The 9,983-nt window shown below is 64.2% G+C and overlaps 2 protein-coding genes across 2 annotated transcripts; both read right to left on the bottom strand.

The window, feature by feature from the left end:
- Positions 1–836: 836 nt before the first annotated feature.
- Positions 837–1,853, bottom strand: LOC308051056 (beta-1,3-galactosyltransferase 2-like; the record flags this gene model as incomplete). The annotated part of the gene is made up of 1 exon (XM_080361332.1): positions 837–1,853. One exon carries the CDS (start codon positions 1,851–1,853, stop codon positions 837–839), a length of 1,017 nt encoding a protein of 338 aa, XP_080217458.1.
- Positions 1,854–5,179: 3,326 nt separating this feature from the next.
- Positions 5,180–9,613, bottom strand: QTRT1 (queuine tRNA-ribosyltransferase catalytic subunit 1). Its single transcript, XM_080361362.1, has 10 exons — positions 9,366–9,613; positions 8,362–8,430; positions 7,573–7,711; positions 7,404–7,482; positions 7,057–7,172; positions 6,061–6,199; positions 5,913–5,988; positions 5,688–5,797; positions 5,511–5,595; positions 5,180–5,421 (listed from the first exon to the last, which is right to left on the bottom strand). Exons 1-10 carry the CDS (start codon positions 9,600–9,602, stop codon positions 5,266–5,268), a joined length of 1,206 nt encoding a protein of 401 aa, XP_080217488.1. The 5' UTR covers positions 9,603–9,613; the 3' UTR covers positions 5,180–5,265.
- Between the last annotated feature and the right edge of the window lie 370 nt (positions 9,614–9,983).

Genomic DNA, 9,983 nt, shown 5'->3' with positions numbered 1-9,983 from the left:
GGATTGGAAATGACGCTGAGAGCTGGAGAATGACCCAAAATCCAGTGAGTTCGACAGGTTCTGGCACAAGAAGGGGGACGGTGGCACTCGGGGACACTGTGGTGACTCTGAGTGAGGAGGACACGTCACATTTTTCTTCAGTTCTTTGGGTTTTTGGGGGGAAAACTGTCCCAAAAATGGTGGAGGGGGGGAGTCCCTGAGGGACCTGAGGTTTGGAGCTGGAAACTGACCCAAAATCCAGTGAATTCGATGGATTCCAGCACACGGATGGGGACAGTGACACTTGGGGACACTCTGGTGATCTCATCTAAGGGGACACGTCACATTTTCCTTCAGTTCTTCCGTTTTTTGGGGGGAAAACTGTCCCAAAAAATGTCGGACGGGGGTCCCTGAGGGACCTGAGGTTTGGAAACGGTTCTGAGAGCTGCAGACTGACCCAAATTCCAGTGAATTCAATGGGTTCTGGCACAAGAAGCGGGGACGGTGACACTTGGGGACACCGCGGTGACCCCGACTGAGGGGAACACGTCGCATTTTCCTTCAGTTCTTCCATTTTTTGGGGGAAAACTGTCCCAAAAAATGTTGGATGGGGGTCCTTGAGGGACCTGAAGACTGGCCCAAAATCCAGTGAATTCAATGGGTTGTGGCACAAGAAGGGGGGACGGTGACGCTTGGGGACACCGCGGTGACCCCGACTGAGGGGAACACGTCGCATTTTCCTTCAGTTTTGGCGGGAAAGCCGTCCCTGAGGTTTGGAAACACCCCCAGGACCCCAAAAGCGACCAAAGCAGCACACCCAGCGTCCCCAAGCTCGGGGACGGCGCCACCGGCGCCGACTACGGGGGACAGGTGCCATTTTCCCCCTGGAAATGCGGCCAGAGCTGCAGCAGCTCGCGGGGCTGGTAGTGATGGACCATGACGAGGCGGGAGAAGCGGCAGCGCTCGTATTCCAAGCGGAACATGTTGAAGACGCCGGGCGGGCCGTCGGTGACGCCGACGCCCAGGGCGTGCAGGCAGATCCCCACGAATGAATCCTCCATGTTGATCACCGGCAGCGTCTGCGCCACGCCGTAGATTTTGGGGGCTAAATCCCCCGAAAGGACGTACGCGGGGCCGCCGCAGTACGGCGGGTACGTGGCGTTGGGGTAGATCTCCCGCGGGACGAACCACTTGTACGCGCGGTTGCGCAACGGGCCGGTGTTGCGGTAGACGTGGCCCGTCACAAAGTTGCGCTTTTTGGGCAAAAGGAAGCGCCGCACGAGGTATTTTAGGTTGAGGAAGACGTCGCGGTCGGCCTTCACCACGTAGCTGGCGTTGGCGCAGTGTTTGCTCACCCACTCCAGCCCCATCAGCGTCTTCAGGGTCAAGTTGTTGTAGGTGTCCATGAAGTCTTGCTGGATGATATCGCGGTGGATCTGGCTTTCCTCCTCCAGCACCGGCCGCAGCTCCTCACCGAAAACCGGGTGGACGCCGACGAGGAAAAGCCGCAGCACGGCAACCCCCGGCACCGAAGCCTCGTCGCCCCACGTCCTCCGCACGGCGTCTCGCCCCGCGGTGTCTCCCGGCTCCGTGGCCACCAGCAGCACCAGGAACGGCGTCCGCTCGCGGCATTTCTGCGGCTCGTTGAGGAGGAAGCGGTAAGGATGGGGGTACGGGGGCTGCAGGGGGTGCCGGGTGGGCGCCGGTTTGGCGGTGGCGGCGCCGGGGGGCGCGCGGTGCCAGCGGAACCCGCCGCGCGCCGGCGGGGTGACGGCGACGGTGGCGTCGGGGGAGCGGTGCAGGCGCAGCCCCAGCAGGGCCAGCGACACCACGACTGGGACCAGTAAGAGGCGCGTGCTGGGGTGCAGCTTCATGGTGGGACCTGGGGGAGACGCGGCGGTGAGCGAGGGGAACCGGGCGACCGCAATGCGGGGGTTGGCAACCGGAATGCGGAGCTTGGCAACGGGGCAACCTGAGCGCTGCGCCCGAAAATGGGCGTTGGGCACCCAAAAAGTGAAAGGGTTGGGCAGCCGAAGAGCCGCCGCGCTCGGCACGCGAAACCCCGGCAATTTGCACCCAAAACTGGGCACCCAAAAAATGGGCACTAGGCACCCAAAATAAAGGGTGTTTGGCACCCAAAATAACAGGCATTGGACACCCAAAACTGGGCACTTGGCACCCCCACAAATGGGCACTAGGCACCCAAAATAATGGGTGTTTGGCACCCAAAATAACAGGCATTGGACACCCAAAACTGGGCACTTGGCACCCCCAAAAATAAGGGATTTGGGCACCCAAAATACCCCTGTGCTTGACACCCAAAACCCCAGCAATTGGCACCCAAAAAACTGGGCACTGGGCACCCAAAAAATAGGCACTAGGCACCCAAAACAAAGGGTGTTTGGCACCCAAAATAACAGGCATTGGACACCCAAAACTGGGCACTTGGCACCCCCAAAAATAAGGGACTTGGGCACCCAAAATCAAAATACCCCTGCGCTTGACACTCAAAACCCCAGCAATTCGCACCCAAAAAATTAGGGAACTGGACACCCAAACACCCCGTTCTTGACACCCGAACCCCGGCAATTTGCACCCAAAAAAATGGGTACTGGGCACCCAAAATAACAGGCACTTGACACCCAAAATAACAGGCGCTTGACACCCAAAAAAAGGGGCACTTGGCACCCAGCCAGTGCTTGACTGGCACCCAAACCCCGCTCATTTGCACCCAAAACTGGGTGGTAAGAGGCTCTGGGTGCGATAATGGGGGGACACAAGGGGGGGTCCCAGTTCTCCCAGTTCACCCCCAGTGCAGCTCCCAGTTCTCCCAGTTCACCTCAAGGTGCAGCACTCAGCCCTCCCAGTTCACCCCAGTTCCCCCAGTTCACCCCAGTGCAGCTCCCAGTTCACCCCATTTCTCCCAGTTCACCCCCAGTGCAGCTCCCAGTTCTCCCAGTTCCCCCAGTTCACCTCAAGGTGCACCTCACAGTTCACCCCAGTTCACCCCCAGTGCAGCTCCCAGTTCTCCCAGTTCTCCCAGTTCACCTCAAGGTGCAGCGCTCAGCCCTCCCAGTTCACCCCAGTTTACCCCAGGATTGCAACACTTGACCTTAACCAGTTCACCCCAGTTTCCCCCTGGGGAGCAGCACTCAGCCCTCCCAGTTCACCCCAGTTTCCCCAGTTCACCACTCACCTCCCTGCCCAGTTCTCGCTTGTTCGGTGACTCCTCTTGCAGCTCCCAGCCCTTCCCAGTTGCTCCCAGTTCACCCCAGTGGCTCCCAATTCAACCCGGCTGCTGCTCCCAACCCTTCCCAGTTGCTCCCAGTCCCTCCCAGTTCACCCCAGGTGCTGCTCCCAGCCCTTCTCAGTCTCTTCCAGTCTCTCAGAGTGATTCCCAGTCTGTTCCAGTGGCTCCCAGTTCACCCTGGGTGTTGCTCCCAGTCTCTTCCAGTTCACACCGGGTGCTGCTCCCACCCCTTCTTAGTCTGTCCCAGTTGCTCCCAGTCTCTCCCAGTGGCTCCCAGTTCCCTGCAGGTGCTGCTCCCAGCCCTTCTCAGTCTCTCCCAGTTGCTCCCAGTCTGTCCCAGTCTCTCCCAGTTCCCTGCAGGTGCTGCTCCCAGCCCTTCTCAGTCTGCCCCAGTCTCTCCCAGTTCACCCCAGGTGCTGCTCCCAGCCTGTTTCAATCTCTCCCAGTCTGTCCCAGTCTCTCCCAGTGGTTCCCAGTTCCCTCCAGGTGCTGCTCCCAGCCCATTTCAGTCTCTCCCAGTCTGTCCCAGTCTCTCCCAGTTCCTTGCAGGTGCTGCTCCCAGCCCATTTCAATCTCTCCCAGTCTCTCCGAGTCTCTCCCAGTTCCCGCCAGGTGCTGCTCCCAGTCTGTCCCAGTCTGTCCCAGTGTGTCCCAGTTCCCTGCAGGTGCTGCTCCCAGCCCGTTTCAATCTCTCCCAGTGTGTCCCAGTTGCTCAGAGCCTCTCCAAGTGGCTCCCAGTGGGTCCCAGTTGCTCAGAGCCTCTCCCAGTGGCTCCCAGTGGGTCCCAGTTGCTCAGAGCCTCTCCCGGTCCCTCCCAGCCTCACCTGCCCAGGTGCGTCTGTCCCAGTGGCCGCGGGGGTGACCCGGCGGTGACAGAAATCGCTGGTGACGGTGACGCAGCCGCGGTCACCCCACCCCGTCCACAAACTTCCTGCTGCGGCTGCCGCTGACACACGGACCCCCCAGTGACACCCCCAGACGGGGGACGGCGCGACGAGGGGGCACGGGGGGCTGGGGGCAGCGAGACCCCGGGGGGGCACAGGGGGCTGGGGACATCAGGACCTCATCGGGGGGTCACAGGGGGTTGGGGACACTGGGACGTGGGGGGGACACAGGGGGTTGGGGACATCGAGACCCCGTGGTGGGGGTCACAGGGGGTTGGGGAAACTAAGACCCTGTGGGGGGGTCACAGGGTGTTGGGGACACTGAGACCTGGGGTGGGGGGGCACAGAGTGTTGGGGACATCAGGACGTGGGGGGGGTCACAGGGGGTTGGGGACATTAAGACCCTGTCGGGGGGGTCACAGGGGGTTGGGGACACTGGGGTTTGGGGGGGGCACAGGGGGCTGGGGACATCGAGACCCTGTGGGGGGGGTCACAGGGTGTTGGGGACACCCGGGGGGTCACAGGGTGTTGGGGACACTGAGACCTGGCTGGGGGGGCACAGAGTGTTGGGGATATCAGGACGTGGGGGGGTCACAGGGGGTTGGGGACATTAAGACCCCGTGGGGGGGTCACAGGGTGTTGGGGACACTGGGACTCCATGGGGGGTTCACACAGTGTTGGGGACACCTGGGGGGGGGCACAGGGTGTTGGGGACACTGGGAACTGGGTGGGGCACAGAGTGTTGGGGACATCAGGACCTGGGTGGGGGGCTCACAGGGTGTTGGGGACACTCGGGGGGGGGGGGGGTGGGTCACAGGGTGTTGGGAACACTCGGGGGGGGGGTCACAGCATGTTGGGGACACCCAGGGGGGCTTCGGGTCCCTGAGATTTCCCGTCCCTTTGTCACCTCTGTCCCATTCCCACGGGGACAAAGGCCACCAACGTGTCCCTCAGGGAGTGTCCCCTGGGCGGGGCCGGCGTCCTTGTCCCCCCCCCCCATTCAGACCCCCACAAATTCCCACCAACAAACTTTATTTGACCACCCCCCCCCCCCCCTTAAAAAAAAAAACCCACAAAAAAAGTATAAAAATAGATGTTAAACCACCCTGGGGGGGCCATGGGGGGTTTGCCCCCCCTCCGGGGTGGGGGGGGTCAGTCTAGGGTGATGCCGACGCTCCCCAAAGCCTCGCGGACCCAGGGGGGGACACCCGCGGGTCCCCCCCCGTACATGGTGGCCATGAACTGGCGGACGAACTGCGGGAAGCGCTGGGCCTGGATGCTCTCGCGGATGGATTCCATCAGCTTTAACTGCGCGGGGGGGTTAATTAACAGCTAATTAAGGGTGTGGGGGGGTTAATGAGGGGCTGGGGGGGTGTCCGGCCCCCCCTATGCCGCACCTGATAGGCGATGTTGTGCACGGTGAGGTGGTGCAGGGCGGCCGGGTCGGTGCGGAGCAGCGCGTGCAGGAACGCGCGGCTGTGCCTGGGGGGCGTAATTAACAAAAAGGAGGGGGATAATTAATAAAAGAGGTGGGGGGGACCATGGGGCCCCCCCATAATTCCCCCCCGACCCACCGGCGGCATGTGGGGCAACCGCAATTCTCATCGATGGGGCGGAAATCGCGGGCGAATTGTTGGTTCTTGAGCTGCAGGGACCCCCAGGGGACGAGAGCGGAGCCGAAACGCTGCGGGGGGAGGAAATAAATGAGGGGGTCAGAAATCAATTAGGGGCTCAGAAATAAATTGGGGGGGTCGTGTGTGACCCCCCCAACGTCAAAACGCCCCCCAAAAGGAACTCACGGCCGTGCGGGTGGGGAAGACGCAGTCGAACATGTCGCAGCCCAACGCGACGCAGACGACCAGGTCGGTGGCGTAACTGGGGGGGGGGGGTGTTTTTGGAGAGTGAACCCCCAAAATAACGCCCCCCCGCCGCCCCCCCCGGACTTACCCCACCCCCATGAGGTAGCGCGGCTTGTCGGGGGGCAGCAGGTCGGTGCTGAGCTTCACCATGCGCCAGAATTGGGCCTTTTCCTCCCCCCCGCTCAGGCCGCCGATGGCGAAACCGGGGACGGGGCGGGCGGTCATGGCTGGGGGGGAGGAGGAGGAGGGTGAGGGTGGGGGGGGGGTGAGGAAGGTCAGGGGGGTGAGGAAGGTCAGGGGGGTGAGGAAGGTCGGGGGGGCATGAGGAAGGTCAGGGGGGTGAGGATGAGGAAGGTTGGGGGTGGATGAGGAAGGTCAGGGGGGTGAGGAAGGTCGGGGGATGAGGATGAGGAAGGTTGGGGGTAGATGAGGAAGGTCAGGGGGGTGAGGATGGGGAGGAGGATGAGGATGGGGAGGAGGATGAGGATGGGGAGGAGGATGAAGCTTGGGGGTGGATGAGGAAGGTCAGGGGGGTGAGGATGGGGAGGAAGATGAAGGTCTGGGGGGGGTGAGGAAGGTCAGGGGGTGAGGAAGGTCGGGGGTGGATGAGGAAGGTCAGGGGGGGATGAGGAAGGTCAGTGGGGTGAGGATGGGGAGGAGGATGAAGGTCGGGGGAGGTGAGGAAGGTCAGGGGGATGAGGATGAGGAAGATTGGGGGTGGATGAGGAAGGTCAGGGGGATGAGGATGAGGAAGGTCGGGGGGTGAGGATGAGGAGGAGGATGAGGATGAGGAGGAGGATGAAGCTTGGGGGGGGGTGAGGAAGGTCAGGGGGATGAGGATGAGGAAGGTTGGGGGTAGATGAGGAAGGTCAGGGGGGTGAGATGGTGAGGATGGGAAGGATGATGAGGATGGGGAGGAAGGTGGGGGGGATGATGATGATGATGATGGGGAGGAAGATGGAGATGATGAGGATGGGGATGGGGAGGAAGGCTGGGGGGATGATGAGGATGATGATGGGGAGGGGGAGGAAGGCTGGGGGGTGATGAGGATGATGATGCTGATGCTGAGGCCGAAGGTCAGTACCTTGCAGGCAGCGCGTGCGCAGCGCCGGGTCCAGCCCCCCCTGCACGATGGCGAAGAGCAGCTGGCGCTGGGGGGGCGGGTGGGCGGCCAGACAGCGATCGAGCCAGCGGACAGACCTACGGACAGGGGGTAAGACAGCGGACAGACCTACGGACCTATGGGGCCTTAGGGGGGTCCTGAGTGGGGGAGACTGAGGGGGTCCAGGGTGGGTTTGGGGGTTCCTGGGGGGGTCTGGGGGACCCAGGAGGGGTTGGGGGTATCTGGGGGGTTTGGGGTTATCTGGGGGGGTCTGGGGGTGTTTTGGGGAGTCTGGGGGGGTGCAGAGGGATTTTTGGGGGGGTCCCCACCGCTCCATGGCCTCCTCGACACGCGGCCCCCCCGTGGTGCTGCTCACCACGTCGTCCAGCTGCATCATGATATCAGCACCTGGTGGGGGGGGGGGAGGTTTTTTGGGGTGTCCTGTGACCCCCCCATATTGATTTTTGGGGGTTCAACACCCCCCCATCAAGGACTCACCCAGGGCCTTCTGGATGTCGATGGATTTCTCGGGGGTCAGCAGGAGGGGGGGGCCGCCGTGGGGGGGGCAGAAGTGCACCCCCTCCTCTGTCACCTCCGCCAGTGCTGCCAGAGACACCATCTGGAACCCCCCGCTGTCCTGGGGGGCACAAGGGGAACCCCAATAATGGGGGGGACCCAATAATGGGGGGGACCAATAATGGGAGGGGGAACTCAATAATGGGTTGGGGACCCCAATAATGGGGGGAACCCAGTAATGGGAGAAATGAAATAAAGGGGGGGAACCCAATAATGGGGTGCAGTCCAATAATGGGAGGGGGAACTCAATAATGGGGGGGAACCCAATAATGGAGGCAACCCAATAATGGGGGGGACCCAATAGGGGGGGGACCCAATAGGGGGGGGGACCCAATAATGGAGGGGAACCCCAATAACGGAGGGAACCCAATAATGGGGGAAACTCAATAATGAGGGGGGAAAACCCAATAATGGGGGGAACCCCAGTAAGGGGGGAGGGGACATGAGAGGGACATCAATAATGGGGCTGGGGGGGGGACACCCGGATAATGGGGAGGACACATCGGGGGACCCCAATAATAGGGTTGGGGGGGGTCAAAAGGGGACACAGGGGGATCAAAAGGGGACACACCCAGGTAATGGGGGACACACACTGATAACAGGAGGGTGACCCCAATAATGGAGCTGTGGGGTGGGTGGGGGGGATGTTGGGGTCCCGGGGGGGGCTCTGGGGGTGTGTGTCCAGCCGGGTGGGGTCCGGCCCCCCCTCACCGTCAGCAGGTTGTGGGGCCAGTCCATGAAGCGGTGCAGCCCCCCCGCGCGTCGCACCAGCTCCGGGCCCTGCGGGGGGGGGAACGGGTCAGACCGGCGGGCACAGGGACCCGGGGGTGGGCACAGGGACCGGGGGGCGGGCACAGGGACCCGGGGGCGGGCACAGGGACCGGGGGGCGGGCACAGGGACCCGGGGGCGGGCACAGGGACCCGGGGGCGGGCACAGGGACCCGGGGGCGGGCACAGGGACCCGGGGGCGGGCACAGGGACCGGGGGGCGGGCACAGGGACCCGGGGGCGGGCACAGGGACCCGGGGGCGGGCACAGGGACCGGGGGGCGGGCACAGGGACCGGGGGGCGGGCACAGGGACCGGGGGGCGGGCACAGGGACCCGGGGGCGGGCACAGGGACCCAGGGGCGGGCACAGGGACCCGGGGGCGGGCACAGGGACCCAGGGGCGGGCACAGGGACCCGGGGGCGGGCACAGGGACCCAGGGGCGGGCACAGGGACCCGGGGGCGGGCACAGGAACCCGGGGGCGGCACAGGGACACCCGGGGGGCGGGGCAAACAGGGGGCGGTGCCTCACGGGGGAGTCGACTTTTATGGGTAAAGAGGCGGAGCCATTAGGGCGAAGGAGGCGTGGCCACAAGGGGGCGTGGCTTCGCGGCGCCTTTAAGCGCCGTTTATGGACAAAGGGGCGGGACCATCACAGCGAAGGAGGCGTGGCCACAGCGGGGGCGTGGCTTCGGGGGCGCCTTTAAGCGACGTTTATGGACAAAGGGGCGGAGCCATCACGACGAAGGAGGCGCGGCCGCGGTGGGGGCGTGGCCGCAAAAGGGGCGTGGTTTTATGGGGCGCCTTTAAACGACATCTTTGGGCAAAGGGGCGTGGCCTCCCCGGGGCGCGGCCGTTCCCGCGGCCGTTCCCGCGCCCGCCGCTCCCCGGCGTCCCGGGCGGTCCCTCCCGGTGCCCCCCCCGTCCCCCCCCCCCGTCCCGCCGCTCACCGGCCGCGTGCCCAGGTGGAAGGTGTTTCCGAGGCAGATGCGGCAGCCGAGCGCCGCGAGCTGCGCCGCCGTGACGCCCTTGGCCGTGCCGCGGGTGCCCACGGGCATGAAGACCGGGCAGGGCACGGGGCCGTGCGGCAGCAGCAGCTCCCCGGCCCGCGCGCGGCTGCGCCCGCACTCCGCCGTGACCCGCAGCAGCGGCGCCGCTCCCGCTCCCGCCGCCAGGGGCGCCGCCATCTTCCCGCGCTCCGCACGTGACGCGCGCGCTTCCCGCCGGATGTGGCCGTAACCAAGGGCAACGCGCCCGCCATGTTGAGGCTGCGGAGCCCGTGTCCGTACAGGGGAGCTCTGCGGGTTTTCCATGGGGGGGGAGCGGGTTGTGGTGCAGCCCCCCCCCCCAGTTCTCTATACTGGGGAGCTCTGGGTGTGGGGAGGTGTGAAGTAAAGACCCCCCCACAAGTGACCGCCATGGCTGGGGGTCCCCCGGGGGGTTTGGGGAGGGGGGGCAGCGCGGCTTCGCCGTGGGGAGTGCGCGTTCACACGGGGTTCTACGGTCACTGGGAGGGCGGGCGCAGAGTTAAGCAGCCAACCATCTGTCAGGATTTGTTGATTGACAGC

The sequence above is a fragment of the Nesoenas mayeri genome, assembly GCF_963082525.1.
Source record: "Nesoenas mayeri genome assembly, chromosome: 31".
Lineage (NCBI taxonomy): Eukaryota > Metazoa > Chordata > Aves > Columbiformes > Columbidae > Nesoenas > Nesoenas mayeri.
This window is presented reverse-complemented; position numbering and strand designations above follow the sequence as displayed.

Coding starts and splice junctions, on each gene's coding strand:
- QTRT1 (XM_080361362.1), bottom strand. CDS start 9,602: ATGGCGGCGCCCCTGGCGGCGGGAGCGGGAGCGGCGCCGCTGCTGCGG. Junction 8,431..9,365: donor TCCACCTGGGCACGCGGCCG/GTGAGCGGCGGG, acceptor CCCCCCCCGCAG/GGCCCGGAGCTGGTGCGACG. Junction 6,200..7,056: donor GCGCACGCGCTGCCTGCAAG/GTACTGACCTTC, acceptor CCTCCCCCCCAG/CCATGACCGCCCGCCCCGTC.